A 21971-nucleotide genomic window follows, 5' to 3' on the forward strand; every position below is an offset into this window, starting at 1 on the left:
TTACTCACAGCACAAAAATGGTCTACAACATGTGACAAACAACAAGTATTTGGCTTGGAAGACAAAAAGAGCTGGTTGTCATCCACATAGCAATGATAACTAATGCAATATTTCCTAAAAATATAAGCAAGAGGTAATAAGTGAATTATAAATAAAAGAGGGCCCAAAACGGAGCCTTGAGGAACAACAGTGCTAACAGATGAAGAGTATGATCTGGAATTTTTAAGCTGGACAAATTGAGTATGCCCGGAGAGATGAGATCTAAACCAGGTGAGAGTGACACCAGTGATACCTACAGAGAATAATCTATCTAAAAGAACTTGATGGGAAATAGTATTAAAGGCCGCACTTGGATCAAGTAGGATAAGTATAGTTGAGAGTCCAGAATCAGCTGCCATCAGCAGATAATCTTCTTCTTCTTCTCCTTCTTCTTTCTTCTTCTTTCTTCTTCTTCCTTCTTCTTCCTTCTTCCTTCTTCTTCCTTCTTCCTTCTTCCTTCTTCTTTCTTCTTCTTTCTTCTTCTTCCTTCTTCTTTCTTCTTCTCCTTATTCTTCTTCTTGTTCTCCTTCTTCCTTCTTCTTCTTCTTCTTCTCCTTCCTTCTTCCTTCTTCTTTCCTCTTTCTTCTTCTTCCTTCTTCCTTCTTCTTCTTCCTTCTTCTTCCTTCTTTCTTCTTCTCCTTCTTGTTCTTCTTGTTCTTCTTCTTCTTTGTCGTGTTCTCCTTCTTCCTTCTTCTTCTTCTTCGTCGTGTTCTCCTTCTTCCTTCTTCCTTCTTCTTCTTCTCCTTCTTCCTTCTTCCTTCTTCTTTCCTCTTTCTTCTTTCTTCTTTCTTCTTCTTTCTTCTTCTTCTTCTTCCTTCTTCTTTCTTCTTCTTCCTTCTTCTCCTTCTTCTTCTTGTTCTTCTTGTTCTTCTTCGTCGTGTTCTCCTTCTTCCTTCTTCCTTCTTCTTCTTCTTCTTCTTCTTCTTCGTCGTGTTCTCCTTCTTCCTTCTTCTTCTTCTTCTTCTTCTTCCTTCTTCTTTCTTCCTTCTTCTTCTTCCTTCTTCCTTCTTCCTTCTTCTTCCTCCTTCCTTCTTCTTTCTTCTTCCTTCTTCCTTCTTCTTCTTCTTCTTTCTTCCTTCTTCTTCTTCTTCTTTCTTCCTTCTTCTTCTTCTTCTGCTTCTTCCTTCTTTCTTCTTCCTTCTTCCTTCTTCTTCTTCTTCTTCTTCTTCTTCTTCTTCTTCTTCTTCTTTTCTTCTTCTTCTTCCTTCTTCTTCTTCCTTCTTCCTTCTTCTTCTTCTTCTTCTTCTTCTTCGAAACAGCCCATTTCAAAGAAACACTTGGAGGCCCCCCATCATTCAGTTCAAAACGTTGATTCATTCAGTAACGATACATCACTGTGTTGCTCGGAGACATGCACCCTGAGGACAAATGCACAAGCCCTCTACGAAATTGTCAGGTGGATCGAGGTAATACCAAATCAGAAAGCTAGCTGAAAACGGATGTATAACATGACTTCATCCAAACCTTTTTTTTTTTTGTGTGTGTGTGTGTGTGCAATTTTTCTGTAAAAAGCAGTGCAAACACTATTATCACCATTTCGTCTTGCCTGTCATCCGATGTGTTTGTTTACACTAAAATCATGTTGGACTGTGAGAGATTTTAAAATATTGTAAATGGAATCTTGGTCACATTGCGGCACTATAGGAACAAAACCATTAAAAAGGTGCCGTAGAATGGAAAATTGAATTTACCTTGGCATAGTTGTTTAACAAGAGTTCAGTACATGGAAATGACAAACAGTGAGTCTCAAACTCCATTGTTTCCTCCTCCTTATATAAATCTCATTTGTTTAAAAGACCTCCGAAGAACAGGCGAATCTCAACATAACACCGACTGTTATGTAACAGTCGGGATCATTAATATGTACGCCCCCAATATTTGCATATGCCAGCCCATGATCGAGGCATTAGACAAGGGCAGCCAGTATTAACGTCTGGATCTGTGCACAGCTGAATCATCAGACTAGGTAAGCAAGCAAGAACAATAGCAAAAAAATGGCAGATGGAGCGATAATAACTGACATGATCCATGATAACATGATATTTTTAGTGATATTTGTAAATTGTCTTTCTAAATGTTTCGTTAGCATGTTGCTAATGTACTGTTAAATGTGGTTAAAGTTACCATCGTTTCTTACTGTATTCACAGAGACAAGACTGTCGTTATTTTCATTTTTTAAACACTCTCAGTCTGTATAATTCATAAACACAACTTCATTCTTTATAAAATCTCTCCAACAGTGTGTAATGTTAGCTTTAGCCACGGAGCACCATCAAACTCATTCAGAATCAAATGTAAACGTCCAAATAAATACTATACTCACATGATCTGATGTATGCATGCAGTATGCATGACGAACACTTTGTAAGGATCCATTTTGAGGGTTATATTAGCTGTGTGAACTTTGTTTGTGCTGTTTAAGGCAAGTGCAAGCTCCGTGGGTGGGGAGCGTGAGGAATTAAAGGGGCCACAGCCTGAATCGGCGCATAGTTAATGATGCCCCAAAATAGGCCGTTAAAAAAATGTATGAAAAAAAATCTATGGGGTATTTTGAGCTGAAACTTCACAGAAACATTCAGGGGACACCTTAGACTTATATTACATCTTGTAAAAAAAAAAAAAAAAAAAAAAACGTTCGATGGCACCTTTAAATCTATGACTTTTTTATCGTCATGTTTGTGGTCTCTCACATTTTGAAAATCTTTTAGTGTGGAACAGCCTTTAACTTGTTAATTGTTTCAGATTTCATTATATACAATGGCATCCAGAAGTATTGGGACATTTGCATTAATGACGTAATATCAAACTAAGTGGCATTTATTGTAGAGAAAGATTGTTTTTAAGCAAAACATAAAAAAAAAAAAGGTTTGTTAGGTTTCAAATGTTAAAATGCTCAATATTTTGTTTAAAGTGAAGACACAATTGACATTTTCTTCACTTAATTGACATGCATTCACTTAAAATGACCTTAAAGTCAGTTGGTTAACAGTCACAAAGTTGGAATAAAAGATCTGGCATCATCACAGGACTCAAAAGTATGTTCAGATTTTTGCTTTATTTTTATTTTATTATTTAATTTGTATTATTATTTACATATTATTTAATTTTATTGCTGCATTGCATTGCATGGCATCTTATTGTGGAGCCCTGGTATCTTTTGTTCTTGATTTTATGTTCTATTACAGTATATAAAGTAGTTACAGTCTGGAAACCCAGACCATGAGTAATTACAGAATGCTTTGAATGGGAAAATATTGTCATGTTTAACATGAGCCAATTTTCCAAGGACACAATGTGGTTTTCTTTTGCGATACTTGACATTCAGCATTGTAGCATAGCAGGAATGCAAAAACCTGCAGGCAAGATGGTACTGAGTATAACAGCACTGCTTACTATCATATATTTAAAGTGTCCAAATGATTTCAGAACAAACATGGATCCAATTTATAAGTGTCTGTTTTGATCCTGCAGGGTTCATTCTGTTCTGTAGATTAAATAGGTGTTACTCAATATAATTATATTGTGTTTTGACTGTGATCATGGTGATGTTTGTTTGGAATCTGATGTTTGAGTATGAAGTTTGTGGGTGAGAAATCGTTGTTGCAACATGAATTTACTCTCAGAATGTCAAACAGAGGAAAGTTGACATGCTTCACAGATGAAGGAATGACTGGCATTATTTCATGTTTTTTCTCTTTGATCTCGGTGAGCTGCAGATTGTGCAGTAGCTGAATGCTTTTGGAGTCTGTAAATTATTTACTGCCATTCTTATGAAAATGTTGCATTAATATACCAGCCAAAATCAAAACTTTAGTATGTTGACTCACAAATGTTCATCTTGCAGACAAGCATGTACTTAACTCAGAGTCTGCAGCTATATTGGTCACATTATAAGGGCTGAAGAGTCTCGTACATTCCTCTGTGCCTCAAGTTCAATGCTGAATGTCAGGGTCACTTGATTGCAGGCAAGCCACAGTGTGTCCTCATATAAAATGACTCGCGTAAAGCATGAAAATGTTTAACATCATACCTTTGTAGATCATAAATGCATTTATATAGAACTGAACATCGTTTTTTTTGTTTTGTTCTTTTATTTGTAGGCTTTGTACCCTTTTGTAGGACAAAATAATGTATACATGGCAGGTCAGACTCAAATCTGGGTCCTCGTAAGACAACATTTTGAGCTCTTATACGTCCAGAGCATGTGCACAGTCCACTGCCAAAGCTGCGTTTTCTTATGGGCTCAAGAAAAGATGCATTTTATCTGTAACGGGTCAGTTTGATTGGGTTCTTGATGGGTTTAAAATGTCAAAGCAGATTGGGTGTTCTGGTCTTTCACGTGGGATGCTTTCGATGAGACCTTTCAGCTGACAAATGCGCTGAATTTATGACCATGCAGACGGCCTGTGTTCAGGTGCATCCCTGAGAGGATTCATGTCGGAGATGACCTTTGATAGTGATTAAACTGGATGTTATAAATAAATAGTGTAAATGACGTACAGTGGTCATAAGGAGCCTTTTGTTTATTCAATTTTGCTCTGTTACTGTTCTTGAAGCAATGAGGGTTTAAAACAAACAGTGGAAAATTACCAAACCTCTATGATCATGAGATTTAATGATGATCTGTTCAGTATTATTCTTGTTAATATCACAGTGCTTTTAATACATGTTTTATTTGGCCATTAAGTTTTCTAAAGACTGTGCCTGAGGAGAGTTTTGTGCCTGTTCCTCATGCCACGACTTGCAAGTAAGATATTTTTAACAGTGCCTCTGTTTTACAGGGGACCTATTATGCCCCTTTTCACAAGATGTAAGTCCCAGAATGTGTCTGTGAAGTTTCAGCTCAAAATCCCCCACAGATCATTTATTATAGCTTGTCAAATTTGCCCCAATTTGGGTGTGAACAAAAACATGACATTTTTGTGTGTGTCCCTTTAAATGCAAATGAGCTGATGCTCCCCGCCCCCTTTCCAGAAGAAGGCGGAGCTTTAACAGCTCATGCTTCAGTTGCTCATGGACGCCCACTATACATGGCATACCTGTTTGCCAAACAGAGCCATACACACCAGGCTAACGTTTATGATTGCTATCAAATGCTGTAAATATTTTCTTTCCAAAATATCGCTCTGATAGAAATACTTCATTTTTAGCAATCAAGCTTCCCATATCACAGGAGGAGCGAAATCTGAGCAGCTCGTTTTTTCACATGCTTGCAGAGGAAGGCTTGCCTGGGTTGTCCTTTGTCATGTTTTCTGGTTTGTAACGTTTGAGAGGAGAATGTTGATGAATGGTTTCAAAACAGTAATTTGTTTCCATCAACAAAAAGTAAGTGGTCAATCGATATATATCACCAAGGCTGATATATTCGTCAATATTTTACATTTTCTGATTGGCCGATGTGTCGAAAGCAGGTGTCGATAAAGACATTAATAAAATATCAGGTCAAAATAAAAGTTTATTTTGACCTGACATTTTATTAAACCTGACAAAAATGCCCATTCCTAGTATGAATTTCTAAGAAATTGATTTGAGATTTCAAAGTTAATTTGCACAAACAAAGCAAGCTGTTCATTAAAATCATATTTTAGTGGCCTGTGCATTTGGTACGCATGCATTCAGAGGATGTCTTCAAGTGGTCGACAAACATTGACGTTAGCTGGAATACTTAAGTTGAACATCTCAAGGCTATGCATGGGTTTCTTCTTCTGATAATGTTACACTTTTACCTCTTTGTCACTGTCACCAAGGTTGCTTGCCATTAACCTCTGTCTCAGGAGAAATTTGCTCTTGCTGATATCTTCATTCCCTGGCACGCATATGGAGGCTTTTGCGTTATGGCCAGAATGATGGACTAAAATGTTCCTAACAACAAGACCCATTCATCTAACCTCCTACGAAAGTACGAGCCACTTGGCAGCGCTCACGGCATGAGCATTGCCTTCTCCAGCATGCTGGGACTGAGGCGGACATAGACCCTTGGCACCTCCTGAAGCCAGTTGGCTTTATTGCTCCTGGCTGTAATGCTTGTTTTATGTCTCCAGCAAATAAACCCAGAATCCTCTGCTTTATTTCTACTGACTGCATCAAATGGATTATACCCCTCATCTTGTAAGCCTGAAGAAACACATACTTTCTCTGCTTTATGTAGTCTTGTGGGAGGAAAAGAAATGTGGTGATATACATCATTAGTCATGTAGTCTGATTTATTTTACATGGGAGAAAATAATAACACTAGTGGTTTAACCAGAAATAATATTTATATATATACAGTGCCATTCAAAAGTTTGGTCGGTCAGACTTCTAATATAAGAAGTCTCTTAGATGCTCACCAGAGCTACATTTATTTGATCAAAAATACAATAAAAACAGTAATATTGTGAAATATCATGACAATTTAGAATAACTGTTCTAGTTAAAATGTTATTTATTCCTGTGATCAAATCTTAATTTTCAGCATCATTACTCAAGTCTTCAGTGTCACATGATCCTTCAAAAATCATTCCGATTTGCTGTTCAAGAAACCTAAAGATCCAAAGAACAGCATTTATTTGAAATGGAATATTTGTCACAATGTTAAAAAATCCTTCACTTTTAATCAATTTACTGCAAAATAAAACTAATGATTTCTTTCAAAACAAAAAATTAATTGAATTCAAATTTTTGAATGGTATTTCTTACATCTCTATCATTTATCTGAATGAAACATGCCTTCTGTCACAAAAAAAAAAACTGAAATGTTTTGTGGTCACTAATGTTTGCATGTTTGCTGTTTGAGACATCTATGTTCTGATGAAATAAAAAATTCCTAGTCGGAGCCCGACATCCTATAATGAAGGAATGTGACCTCCCACAAAGGGGGGATCGTAACCGTTTGTGTCATCTATCTCATCTGTTGCTCTGACTTTTTGAACTTCTCTTCCCTTTCCTCCAAATCCCTGTTGTAATCTGGAATGTGCTTTGTACTTCCGGGAAGGACGCATAAAGTATTTAGAAAATGTGTAAATAGTTGTAGTTCAGTCTGTTGTCTATATAACAGAGGCACTTTTGGAGATTGGATATTGTTTATAACTGCACATCTTTCACTGTTTTATAAATGGAAGGCTAGTTGTGCCGTTAGGCAGGCATTGCACATACTAAGGACTTGAATTGATATGAATGATTCATGATTTCTCCTACTCAATTTGCTTTGCTGGTGTCACCAGGGGCAAATGTACGAATGGCTAAAGCTCACGTCTCACAGCATTTTTTGGTCAGTATTTGTAAAACAAAGGGGGAAAAACAAAACAAAACAATCCCAATCCCAGCATGCATTTTTTTTTTTTTTTGTCAGGATGATCTTTTTATGAGTAATCACATTGTGAACTGCTTGGAAATCACAGGAAAAGCATCACCAACAGCTAGTCATGGGTGAGATTTTCCTCATCATAACTGCCACTATCCAGATCTTTCCTTTGGATATGTGTGCAGAAGGAAGCTTAAAGGGATAATTCACCCAAAAATGAAAATTCTGTCATGATTTAATCACCCAATTTTGAAGATATTTTGAAGAATGTCAGTGACCTAACAGTTGATTAGCCCCATTGACTTCTATAGTAGTCATTTGCACCCATCACCTGTTTGGTTACTGTCATTCTTCAAAATATCAGGTTTGAAACAACATGAGGGTGAGTAAATGATGTCAGAATTTTCATGTTTGAGTGAACTATCCCTTTAAAGCCAGAAAAAAATTAGAATTTTTTTTCTTTCTTTTTTTTTTTTTTTAAAGAAAATTCATGAGATTGCCAGAATATTTGGGTGCTGATTTAATGGAAACATTTAGACTTGTTTTGACTAATAAATATGAAAAGGAAATGTATGACAGTGTACAGTGCACACAGGACCTCTGAGAGCTACGTGGCCCCTTGAATTGATTAGTATCTGCAGTTCCTGGCAGAGGGCAGGCGAAGCGTAACGAAACAAAGGACCAGGGAGCTGAGCCATACTCCGAGAGCTTTGTTATTTCCTGCTGTCTCTGTTCATCACGGCTACCAAAAGAAAACCTGCTTTCAAAGGACCCATAACAGTCCCACAAGTTCAAAAGCAGCCAATGAGATCCCAGTATTTAACAAGATAAAGATGCACACAAATAAAAGCACTTTGGCTCGGCGGCTTGAGTGCTCCGGATTGTCTGGTGTGCCCGTAATGTCTCATTCTCACTGGGGGACCAGCTTGGTTAACGTCATTCAGACAAAACAGGAAAAATTGCTGACTTCTAGCTAGACAATTCCTGGTTATTCAAGTTTCTGGCTAAAGGGGAAAGGTAATTAAGGGTCTAAGCTGGTCTTAAAGGTTACAGATCCCAGGTATGGACCACATGTGGATTGGTGGGAAGTCACAAGGGGTTGAGGGTGTCTTACCCCACTAATTAAGTCCTCCCAAAAAAAGTCAAAACAAGAGGTTGGGGTTTTTTAAAAAAAAAAATTATATGTATGCAAGGATTATTTCAAATGTTTCAGTTACCATAAATGTTTAGATCAACTACTTAGTCAGACTTAGTCATTTTTGCCTGATGTCGAATAGATGCTTGTCAACAACAGTAGGTTGCTTGGGTACTTTCTGTTGAGTGGAACATTGACAAAAAATTGGTAAAATTTTCATCACCTTTTATTTAAATGATAGTTCATGCAAGTATGTCACATAAATCCATCCTCCCATCCCATCCCATCCGTCCGTCCATCCATCCATCCATCCCATCCCATCCCATCCCATCCCATCCCATCCCATCCCATCCCATCCCATCCCATCCCATCCCTGGACAGATGGCTAGTCCATTTGTTTTATATAAAAAAAGTCTTTAGTGGACATTTGGATAAAGAGATTTTGGGTTGTGTGACCCTCACTACCACTGCACACAGTGTGTGAACTGGATCGCTACCATGATCCTCTGTCAACATTTGCTAAACCCAAACTGCCCTAATGGGGTTGTCTTTTAGTGCAATTATGGAACCTTGAGTCGCTTTGGATAAAAAGCATCCGCTAAAACCAAGTAATCAGGTAACCATGACATGATGTTTGACTGTATGTACATTTCTGTTCAACAGTGTTTGCTCCCTTCACTCTGTGAACTTATCCTCCCTGAGAGTTGGTTTCTCCAAGCGCGCTCAGCAAAGAAGTACCTCTGTGAACATTATTGACTCTGACATGTGGTTAAGTGGCCACCAATTATGTTGGCCCACTCACTGCTGGGTGTGCCGCATCCTTGCCTTCATTTCACCAGGGAAACAGTGTTGGTGCATTTGACACCAAATAAACGTGGCACACGTTTTCGTAGGAGGTCACTCTGCAAGTGCTGTGAGTTTGAGTTGCTTATAATTTTTGCATTTGGGAACATTCGTCATGAGAATTGTTTATAAATCTGTTGTTGAAGGGCTCCAGACTAACATCTGAGAGCAGTAGCACTGGTGCCACTAATTACTCGTTTCCACCGAGTTGTACAGTTTTTAGTATTTCTGTTTTGATTGTCAGAAGTTGCGAATGATACCAAAATACCAAACCGTACCGTACCACTTTTTTGGGACCCTTTCACTGGGGTACCTAGCACAGATTCTAATATCAAAAGGGTGGAGCTAGAATCACTGCAGAATGTTTAATTTTTTTTTTTTTTTTTTTTTTTGGACAGAGAATCATTACTCACGCATGCTACAGTGGGAATGACAACACAGGAGGCGCCATTTTTTTAAATATACAGTTAAAACACAATACCATTGCTACACAATGTCGGCGAGTATGATCTGCCGTATGTCCTCCATTGTTGTTTATTGTTGTTTACTGTGTCGCTTTCTTAGTGCGAAAATGACATCGATTGCTACTTTCCAGCCAAAAACACGCCTATCAAGAAAGGGTACTTTTGGCAGTGGAAATGCAAGACGGATCAGGGTTTACTGTCCCGAATTGTACTTTACTGTACCGCTCGGTGGAAACAAGCCATGAGTTCTACAGATGGTGGCACTAGCACCTGATCTGGTAGAGCTTGAGGGTGGGGGATTTTTAATCACTAAGGCAATTCAATCATAAATTACTATTATTTTGCAATAAATAATATTACATGCTTATTTTTTGGAAATGCACATTTGACAGTAAAACACTGAGCTCTTATTAACAGCAGTAACATGTTAAAACATGTTTGTTTTTTTTTGGGTTTTTTTTTTTTTACATTTTAAATTGGATATTATTTAGAGCTTTTGAAATGCTGGACAAAGTGAAGCAAAAAAGTGCTTGAATTTCATTTTCAAAAGGTTGTACGAACATTGCAATGAATAATGTAAAAACATTAGAGTATTTCAGCCACAATACCATGGTTACAGTAAGCATTATTACATTAAATCCATGGTGAATGTTGCTGATTTGTGGACTGAAAGGCCTTATATAACATGTTTGTTAATGTTTCTCCTGGTTTCCATGTCAGCGCTGTTTGATCTCATATCATGGTTTATAGAATTCCGTGCCAAATTTGAAAGGATCTCGCAGAGATGTTATTAATACGGTGACGAATTCAAATGCTTTCTCACTGGATTTATCACTGCTGTGTAGTAACGGTGTCACATGATCGAGTTTTGCCCCGCTAGTAAACCTGTTCTGAGCTCTAATATTGGTCTGAGCTGATAAACCGTCCGCTCTGCGCAGCTTGAACGAGACGGGTGGTTTCGTTCTGCTTTCGTTTCGTTTGCCGTATGATGTTTTTTCATGTGCAACAGAACACCAGTGCGACCTCTAACAAAATTTAGCCTCACCGGCAAGAAAAAAGGCCACAGGTTGGAGCCCTGTGTTGTCAACAAAGAAAGGGATAAGGTCTCCCTGGTCAGGTTTTCCTTCGTTTTTGTCTTTAGCTGACCACATGCCTGACACTAATACCACATAGCAGTCTTGTGTTATAGTGCAACGTCAAGATATTCTTGTGTAACCAGTCGCTTCTCATAAAATCCTTGTTATCCGCTTCAGTATGACATAGTAAAAGTTTAAGAGTCCTGTAATGAACAGCTATTGTGTGGTGAATAAAGGAAACCCTCCCTCCATTCAAAAGCAGGGCCATTTTCTCCTTCCTGCTGAGAGTGAAGAGTGGCCGACTCACGTGACTGTCCAACCTGCAGCATGGAGCTGTTTAGTCAGCTGAAAAACATAAACAGAGGGAAGATAGCTGATTGGAAAGAGGGAAATGTGGGTGGTGACAGACTCTCTGAAAACCACAGGAAACACCTGTGCGCTCTTCTCTATCGCTGCACTCACAGGCAGGGGTCTGCAGTGTGACGTAGACCCATATTGTGCCTCAGTCCACTCCTGGGACAAAGGTGTTTACACATGGCTGCTCAAAGCACACTGTACTGGAACCGTTTGTTGTTTAGCTTGTGAAGTTCAACAATGCTGATGTTGTTGTTGTTGTTGTTGCTGATGTTTGGTTGTTTGCATGTTATATGGTAATTCAAAAAGAGGTTTATTCCCAATGATGCATGAACGAAAGTCATGTCCATGGAGGAATAGTTTCAATTCCAAGGCGATAAAGTTCCCCATTCAGATTTCCCTCATGTTGGTCACACAAATTCGCAGAGTTGACAAAACACAAAACTGCTTGGTTAAAAAGTGACTTCTGTGTGAGCGCTGTTTCATACATCAATACACTATTGACAATGGACAGTAGACATTTTTTCACATAAATTTCTCTAATGTGACTGTACCTTTAGCCAGATTTTTTTGCCGTTTGCACACTGCTTTTTGTTTAAATTCTCTTTCCCAGAATGTTACAGGCTATTATTTTAGGATGCAGGCACAGTTATTAGTAGCACTTGCTTTTGTTTATACTTAAGGATGTGTACAAACCCCTAACTCTATTAAACAACAGTGCACAACAGTGTTGCCAAGTCTGGTTTTCCTGCGGAATTTGACTCTTTTGCACTGTTGCCGCGTTTTGTTGTGTTTTTTTCCAGTGAGCTAGTTTTTTTTGTGAGTGATCAGACTTAGATTTTTTTTTTTTCACACTATGGCAGATAAACTGGTGAAAAAAACATCGACTTGCTTTGTACAAGGGACCAAAGCCATGTTTTGGGACCAGAATTTCAGAGACTTTAGGATGAACTTTTCTCACTTACAACATCATAGCAACATAAAAACACTGAGCACCACAGCAACCATAAAGCAAAAACATCGCAACGTAGACATTGTGATATGTTTTTTTCCGATACAGTAAGCTAAATTACTTCACATTTATCAAACAGTGTAGTTGAGGTTGAGCTCCACCTACAGGACAACACTGGTGTATGTGTGAAAGATGAAAAAGAAGTAGTAAACATCCCAGTAGACCTTAGCTGACCTTTTTTGTTTGTAAAGAACTTGCTACCACCTGTCCTACCATTTTTTTGTTTGTTTGTTTTTTTTTTTTTTACACAAGAGTAAAATTCATTGCCATATTCCGGGCAATGCTGGGAAGTTCCAAGGATGTTTAAAGTGTTTCCCCCACTGCTGTTTTGGGAATACAAACTGAAAGCAAAATGTTTAGAGTGAAACATCACTCAACTCTCTAGAGGACTGCTGCATGTTTGTATTGTTAGGATTGAAAGTCTTCAGGCTAAAATTCACCATTTAAAATGTCAGTGTGTTTTCAATTTATACCGTTTTAGAAAAGGAAATTCATCTCAAGTGAGGAAATCTCCCCAGAGGAGCGGACTAGTGAAGAGCACGACAGATCCAGCTGTATGAGCTACTCACGGGACATGTGCGGCTGAAGTAAATGACACGTTATACTCTCGCCAGATCGAGGACATGCCGTTTGCCTTTTCCTCTGCATTTCTGACATGCAGGAATTATCATCAACTCAATAAATTATAGGTCATGAAATTACGATGCTGTCAATATGTTGCTCGTTTGGCATTTTTAGCATCTCCACATTACTCACCCTTCATGACTCTGGTAAATTATAAGCATCCCCATTGACCAACTAAAAATATCTGTCCCTAAAGTGAACCATATGTGCAGTATTGCATAACTGACCATATGAAATATTCTGGTCATAGCTGAATTTAGAACAATGTCATATTGGTAATGTGAATTCTGCATGTGTTACCTCAGATTTGGGGGTAATTTAGATCTGCTAGCACATGCTGTGATAGGGTAGGTCCATAAAAACACTTTTTATTTTTTTTAATTTCCTTTGACCCTGAAGATGTTCTCAGGAAGTGTTTTCATCACAGGTTATTCCAGGTTTCCTTCAGCTCAACACATTCAGACAGAAGAATGGGGTCTCCATCTTGGCTCAGCTGAGCATTTCCTACCCTTGGTCTGTGGCTGACAGAAATAGACTGTCCCGTATTTGGATTCAGCATTCGCTGCTGTCCGTTTTGATAAAACTGTACAGTGTTGACAGGGGACGACCAGTGCTGACACCTCTTTCCCCTGTGTTATTGTTCTTCTTCCTGTGAGATTTTCAGCTGTTGTCCAGGTCTAGACGTGAATGTTGTGATGGGCCAAAAAGTGTCTATTCCATTTATAATTTATATTCTCACACTTTATGAAAACACACCCTTTCTTTTTTCCCCACACACTGCCTACTTGGACAGCTTTTTTAGGCATCATGATCATATGTTCGCTCCTGATGCAAAGGCTCAATTATGTCTTAAAAGATATTGCATTTTTGCTAAATTCTAATTAAGGTAGTGTTGCATAAATCCTGCTCTTCAGCTGCCTTTGATGAAGAATAAATGAAGAGTTCAGATGCACAAGCCACTAAACGCCATCTCTTGATATTCCTGAAATCCTCTCCGCACATAGTATATGTTCATCAAATACTTTCACTTCAAATCCGCTGAATCCCAGCCCATTTAGGATAGCGGTTCATTTAGCAGAAACCACTAAATGTCACTTCCCTTTGTCAGCATAAGTCCGCAGACGAACCAAACGGAAGATGCAAATCGAATTATATGATCATATGAGATGAATGACAGTGTGGGTATGAGCCGGCTTTTTTATCACGTTTTGTCCATCGTTACTGTGACAATGACAAGATTTTGTGAGTAGCAAGTAAACACAACAGTGTCCCTTTTGCTGCTGACAGAAAAAACTGACAGAAATGGACATTTTACAATGTCTTGTTGTCCAAAGAGGTGGACTTAGAGGTTTTTGCGAAAAAAAAGCACACATGGACAAAAGACAGTCAATTATGAAATACCAATTAATTGATTTTAGTGACATTTTTGAAAATAAGGCATTTCAATAACTTACTAACTAATAACCTTTTCATTGCCTTTAAAGTGAAATTACGGAACCTAAACATAGGAGCCTGATTTAAAAAAATGCTCATTTAAAGGTGCCCTAGAATTAAAAATTTAATTTATCTTGGCATAGTTGAATAACAAGAGTTTAGTACATGTAAATGACATACTTTGAGTCTCAAACACAGTTGTTTCCTCCTTCTTATATAAATCTCATTTGTTTAAAAGACCTCCGAAGAACAGGCGAATCTCAACATAACACCAACTGTTACGTAACAGTCAGGATCATTAATATGTACGCCCCCAATATTTGCATATGCCAGCTCATGTTCAAGGCATTAGACAAGGGCAGCCAGTATTAACGTCTGGATCTGTGCACAGCTGAATCATCAGACTAGGTAAGCAAGCAAGAACAATAGTGAAAAATGGCAGATGGATATTTGTAAATTGTCTTTCTAAATGTTTCGTTAGCATGTTGCTAATGTACTGTTAAATGTGGTTAAAGTTACCATCGTTTCTTACTGTATTCACGGAGACAAGACTGTCGTTATTTTCATTGTTAAACACTTGCAGTCTGTATAATTCATAAACACAACTTAATTCTTTATAAAATCTCTCCAACAGTGTGTAATGTTAGCTTTAGCCACGGAGCACTATCAAACTCATTCAGAATCAAATGTAAACATCCAAAGAAATACTATACTTACGCGATAAGACATGCTGCATGACAAACACTTTGTAAAGAACAATTTTGAGGGTTATATTAGCTGTGTGAACTTTGTTTATGCTGTTAAAGGCAAGTGCGAGCTCCATGGGCGGGGAGCGTGAGCATTTAAAGGGGCCGCAGCATAAATCGGCTCATATTTAATGATGCCCCAAAATAGGCAATTAAAAAAAAAAAAAAAAAAAAAAAAAAAAATCTATGGGGTATTTTGAGCTGAAACTTCACAGACACATTCAGGGTTCACCTTAGACTTATATTACATCTTTTAAAAAGACGTTCTACAGCACCTTTAAAAGAAAAGATGTCAGATGGACGTTTGCAAAGGAACTCTTCAAATATCTTATTTATACTGTTTTTCGCCTTATTTCTGACTTGAGTGCTCCGATTGGATTTGGTGAAAATCAAATGCTTAAATGCTTAAATAAGGTCTGTGGTTAACACAAGGTCAAAATTATTATTTTATATGATATAAAATGCATCAGGAATGCCCCCTGCTGATATTTTGAAAAAAGCAGTTGCTAACAAGTTGCTAAATGGGACTACAGAGGTTGTCGGGGACATTAAACATCATCAGCCGAAGAGGTAAACTCATCGACTCACTACGTCCACTTTCACAGCCTTGTTGTTTCTAATCCCAGTCTTGCAAACTATTCTGACTCAAACCTGCAGGGAAAACGTTTTTTTTAACTAAAGACTGAAAGAGCTTTGCGATGTAGACGCTGAAGTCATGTGACCATGGTGTAGTTTGTTTACATCCTACGTTTTGCTTTTACTTCTGGTGATTGTACTCAGGCTTTTAAACACATTTTCAATTAATTATATTTGTCTATGATGATTATGATGATGAACAAAAATGCAAGAATCATAAACTTTAGTTGGTTATTATTTACTTATTTTATACTTATTTTCTGCAATAATCCAAAAGCCAATGAAAAAATCCTGTTGGGTTTTTGTCGAGGGAACCAGGGTGATGCTAACTGCTGGGTTGGCTGCTCTATTGCTCTCCTGTTCTCCTGTGTGCTATCCAGTGCTTTACACTCCAGTCCTGAATGGTGGTTGGCCCATTGCCATTAAAATGCCAGAAGAGGAAGAATAATCTGCCACCTACAGGAATGGAGTGTGAAGCACTGGATGGCACAAAGTTGAAAATTTTCATTTTTGAGGGAACTAACCCTTCCATTGGAACGGCTCTAAGCATAATCTTCAATATTTGATTAATGGTATGGCCTTAACTTAGTAGCCCATTGAAATCAAATCAGTTTCAAGGAATATGTTTCTGTTGTGTATCTTTGAAACCAGCCTGGCACTCTTACACAACCCAAAGCAATCAGAGCTCTTGCTTTGTCCTCTAACTAGGGCAGCAGTCCTCTGCCTTTTATGGCTGTCATTAAACAGAGATGCGAGTAACGGTAGACAGCACAAGGCAGACGAGGATCTAATATGGTTGTTCTGTCCTCCATGCTTTTAACCACTGAACTGATTCTTAGCAGGTCAAGCTGCAGATCTTGTGTCTTGTTTGCAGAGTGGACGTGCCACTCATTTCTCACATGATGAGGAACTTTTGCTGACAAGGCCAGCTGTGTAATTGAAAGCCCTCTGACATCATGGCTGGTAGAACACTACGGAGTGCCACTGTCACTTGACTGAGAGCTAATTCAAGGAAAAGGTCTGTGTTCTCTGTTATATGACTCAGCTGTTTCACGGTTGCAAGAGTGCAAGCTCGGTTTGGAGAACTATTGAGGCCCTTTCATGTGACTCATGTAACGTCTTGTCAGCAGGCGAAGCATTGTAATGTGACGCTCAAAGTTCAGATAGGTTCAACTTTCGTCTTCTTTCACTCACGTTTTGAAGTACAGCCATAATTATTATTGTATGATGTATAACTGCAACTCCAAACTTGAAAATAACCACTGGAGCAAACTCGAATACAGTACGAAGCTTCGTTTGACGTCATTTCCAAGATGCCGGTACCTCAAGTGACATTAAATTGGTTATCTTCAAGTGGAGGTAGGAGAATGGTGGCACTCCTGTCTGCAAAATTGCAACACAATCCAAATGAGTCTCCAACAAATAACTAAGCTGGTTCTTTTTAGGGAATCAGAAACATACAGTGCAACCAGTGTTGCCTGATTCCCGAACTTATTTAGATTCTTGATTCTTCTGTTTATTCCAAATCAAGAACTAATTTAAATGAAAACATGAATTGTTAATTATCTCAATTTTGACCTTGTATACTGTATGCTTCAAACAGACATTAAATACAAAGGCCTCTTATCACAGTCATGGTTAAAGAATCGATCCCTACCCTCGATCCCTCCCTCCATCGTTTTTGATGTTTGTCATCAGATAACAGAATCCAATAACTGATCATTGAAACACATTGTGGCATGAGTTTATTTTCATCTTGTCCTAGAGCTTCATCCACCAATCCTAGCCTTCTTCTTGAGCTACTTCAGTGATATTAAATGTTAAACTTAAGCTAATATTTACAGTAAAAATAAGATTGCAGTCCAGTTGATCAGAAAGACACAGTTGTTGTCTGTCTTGTGAACTAAACCAAGCACGTGCAAAACACTTCAGACTGAGGCTTGGGTTTTGTAGTATTTGAGTCAATGCCAGGCCCCAGTCTCTTCAGCTAAGAGCCTTTGGCCACTCGAAAAATAACAGCCTCAGGAACAAGGGGTATTGATGTAGCTTAAGCGTAATAATACACATCTTCTCCACAGTTATAGACATAGTCATATTCAATTTAAGGTGAATAAAAATGAAGCTGTAAGGAATAGAAGCACTGGCTTGTACAAAAGCACAGGCTATTCTCATTTGTGTAAAATTATGGCATCTTTCCTGTCTAAGGTCCATTCTGGGTCTGTGTGGCACTGCTGTCTCACATTTTCAACCCATGTATGCACTCTCATTATTTGTTTATCTGTATTTGGCCAGGAACTTATCACATACTTTGAATATTTTCATATTTTCTTGTAATTTTCCTGGAACCTTTCCCAATCTGACAAGGGAAAGGAGCATCCCACTCTTCCGTTTTCGCCTGCCAGCGCTCCAGATTTCCTGCCTGCTATTGTGGCTGCAGCGGGATGCTAACATCCTGGTTCAAGCCCTGAGGTCAATCCAACACACTATATATCGCTCTGTCTTTCATTTTCGCTGTCCCTCTTGCTCTTGTTCCTTCTCCCATCACTCGTCATGTTTCCACCCACTCACCTTATCACTTTTGCCTATCCATGAGTCAAAAGTTGTCTTTTATCAGTTTTCCAACTCTTTCATCTCTATTCCTGACTTTCTTTGATTTGTACTTCTGTTCTTCCTAATCTATCTCCTGCAAGGCCACCATTTGTGATCCAGCTTTGCTGTGCCTGCCAAGTCACTTTGAAGAACCAATACAGCAGATTTACTCACAGTCCGATGTCTCATTCTCTCCTATCTCTTTACTGCTTGCCAGGAGAGTCATTGCCTGCACTTTCATATGCATTAAAGCATTTGGCTGACGTTTTTATCTAAAGTGACTTTCATTGCATTTTATCAGTTCTTGCTTCTAACCCATGACCTTTGCGTTGCTAGTGCCATGCTTTACTGCAGTCATTCCCAATCCTGGTCCTGGAGTACCTCCATCACTGAACATTTTAAATGTCTCCCTAATCAAACACACCTGATTCACTTCATCAGCTCATTAGTAAAACTCTTAGGGCCCTATTTTAATGATCTAAGCACATGGTGTAAAGCGCAAGGCGCAAATGCACTTAGGGCGTGTCCGAATCCACTTTTGCTTGTTTATGGACGAGAAAAATGGTCGGCACGTTCACCGTATGATCTAAAAATGTTGTCCCTATTCTCTTAATGAGTAATAGGTGTGTTTGGGGCGTAACGTGCAATAAACCAATCAGAGTCTCATCTCCCATTCCCTTCAAAAGCCAGTTGTGCTCGCACCATGGTGGATTCGCTATTTACATGGCAGAATTTGCAACTGGAAAAACTGAATGGTTCTCAAGTGAGGAAACAGATCTGCTCATGCACATATTACTAACACGTTCTTTAAATAACAAAATATTGCGTCATTGACTTTAGACCAGGTTTCAGTTGGTCAATCGCGCAGTCTATTTCAGTTGCCTCAAAATAGTAACACGCCAACAATGCACCTGAACACACCTCTTTTTCAGACTAGCACGCCCATGGACACACAAATGGGTGCAAATGCATTTGCTATTTAAACAGCGTTGGGCTGAAATTAGCAAAAAAACACTTGCGTTGTGCCTGGCGCCGCATTGTGCTGGGTGTATAATAGGGCACTAAGACAGGAGCTGTGTTTGAAATCACCCCCTATACCTTCATTCACTATTCCCTACATTAGTCTGTTTGGAAAATGGATGGATGGATGATTCAGCTTTGGGCGCCATCTTCTGGCGAGACGCAAGAATTCATTCGACGTGACCCTCATAGTGCATATGCGTATACTCTAGCCGTTGAGTACACTCATCATTGCAGTGCATTGTGGGATTAAATGAGTGCACTCAATAACGTAAACTATACTTCCTAAACTTACTATACTTACTAATATACTAAACTATATTCAAGTAGTACCCCATTTAAGGGCCTAGGGGGTGATTTTGGACACAGCCAGGGTTCCTCAAATCCAGCCCTGGAGGACTTCTGTCCTGCAGAGTTTGGCTCAAACCATGATCGAATGTACATACCTGCAATTTTCTAGTAACTCTGAAGACCTTGACTAGCTTGTTCAGGTGTGTTTGATTAGGGTTAGAACTACAGGACCAGATTGCACTTTCTTTAACTACATACTTGTTGATCAGGTTCACTGCCATTATAAGGCTTAGAACGGCCAGGATATTTATTAATATAACTCATAATATAACTAAGAAAGTCAAATACACCTAGGATGGCTTGAGGGTGATTAAATCTTGGGGTCATTTTCATCCCAAATTGAACTAATCCTTTAATTCAAACACTTAATTTGTTTCAGTCCAATTCAAAAGCTTTCGATTTCAGTATGCTGTCTTTTTATTGCATCACATTCAATACAGACCACAAACTTACAACTCCTGTAAAAAAATGACAAGGCAGCATGGATTCAGCAGCAGGACTCGTATGTAAATCTGTATGGGCAATCTACAGTTGGTCTGCTAGGACATTATCCAGATTTATTTATTGGGATTTTCTATGTAACAGAATGGATATGGAGGGACTTTTGGAAGGGCACTGAGGCACTCAGTGGCGTTTCCTGCCTTCTGATGAAAGGATGTACTATCTGAAGTGGCACATCCTGCATTTGATCACACACTAGTCCATTTGCACAATGACGTACCATAACAGCCTCACACTGCATTCCAGTAAGCCCTGTAAAAACATTAAAAGGTGTTCGAAATGATTTTCAACAACATCAATTTCAATTCGTATGAATTTCTCTGCGCAAATTATGTCACCTCATATGGTAACTGGAATTTACTGGTTGCTTTGTGCTTACTGGTAATGCTGCTTTGTGCTTACTGGTGTTCTGGTAATGTCAGGTTCTCGTGTAGAGTCAAGTCTTACCATCTTTGTTTGTTTTTGTGCTTTTACAGTTCTGCCAGCCTGGTGGATGGAGGCTATCTCGTGAGAGGAAACCCCCAACATTCTTCACAGTGGTGCTGACAGACATAGATTCAGAACGACACTACTGCTCCTGTCTGACCTTCTTTGAGGCAGAGGTCAACCTACAGGTGAGACTAAGGCCATATTTTTATTATAATGGTCTAGTCAGTGGTCCAGGCATCCCTGCTACTGAATTTGTACAGATTTTTTTCTACCTTGTTTTTCTGACCTAAAATGCAATCTGTTATGAATGGGTGAAATGCAGAGCACAAATTCCGAGTAAGGTGTCACATTCACTTTCAAATCATGCAGTTAGCTAATATTGTGTATTCATTTAGGCAGAAACAATGAGCTCATTAAAGCAATTATTACAAGTTGTGATCATAACGATTACAATATATAGGAATTTGGTCAGTTGTGTATGTTGATTCAGAGTTGCCGTCATCTGAAGTCCTTGCAGACGTTGGCGTCATCTCTTCACAGGTGTCGGGTCATCTGAAACTTTCATAAGAGTCAGGATCCAAACTGGGGTTGGTGTAATCGCCAGTTACCTTGGAATGGGCATCCCGAGGTGGAAACACAAAAGCAAATAGAAAATAATTTGCGTAGCTTCTGTTCATAACATTTCAAGCAATAAATAGTCAAGTGCTTTTATTTTAATATAACTGGAGTGCACAGTTATGAGATGCATTATGTGAATGCTTGGCTAAAGAGATGTGTAGTCTAGATTTAAGCTGGGAGATTGTGTCTGAGCCCCGAACATTATCAGGAAGGCTATTCCAGAGTTTAGGAGCCAAATGTGAAAACACTCTCCCTCCTTTGTTGGACTTAGATATCCTAGGTACAACCAGAAGTCCAGAGTTTTGTGACCTTAAAGAGCGTGTTTGATTGTAGGGTGATAGAAGGTCGGTTAAATACATAGGAGGTAAACCATTTAGGGCCTTATAAGTCAGCAGCAATACTTTATAATTCCAGTGTAAAGTAGCCAGTAGCCAGTGTAAAGATGATAAAATTGGAGTTATATGATTATGTTTTCTTGACCTGGTAAGAATTCTAGCGGTTGCATAACAAAGAAGCCATTTAGATATCTAATGAAAATTAATCTGAGATATTTTTTGCCCATTGCCAGTGAAAGTTTTTAATTACTCTTTCATGAATATGCATAGCCTACATATGATGATATTTTGACTCGTGAAGAGCTTGTTAAATGCGTAAAGGGGTCAAAACAGTGGCAGGAATCCCTCCGTCACACACAAATGAAGATCTGCTGCGAGGAGACGTGGTTCCGATGTATTACAGAACTGTGATGGGCAACATCACAACTGTGACAAGAAAAACCAGGTGTGCTTGAGCATTCTGTCCTTTTTAGGGCAGCATCT

At 38.7% G+C, this 21971-nt stretch overlaps 1 protein-coding gene across 3 annotated transcripts in view; it reads left to right on the plus strand.

Moving 5' to 3' along the window:
* Positions 1 to 21971, plus strand: part of sbf2 (SET binding factor 2) — a 158649-nt gene that overhangs the window by 20413 nt on the left and 116265 nt on the right. For 2 of the 3 annotated variants that reach the window (XM_067400186.1, XM_067400188.1), the window contains exon 3: positions 20583 to 20720. In XM_067400186.1, the coding sequence (XP_067256287.1) occupies positions 20583 to 20720 (138 nt within the window). Of the gene's footprint in view, positions 1 to 20349; positions 20488 to 20582; positions 20721 to 21971 lie in introns of those variants that run through there. The other variant, XM_067400187.1, reaches the window with a different exon arrangement.

Source organism: Chanodichthys erythropterus, chromosome 11 (assembly GCF_024489055.1).
Source record: "Chanodichthys erythropterus isolate Z2021 chromosome 11, ASM2448905v1, whole genome shotgun sequence".
NCBI lineage: Eukaryota > Metazoa > Chordata > Actinopteri > Cypriniformes > Xenocyprididae > Chanodichthys > Chanodichthys erythropterus.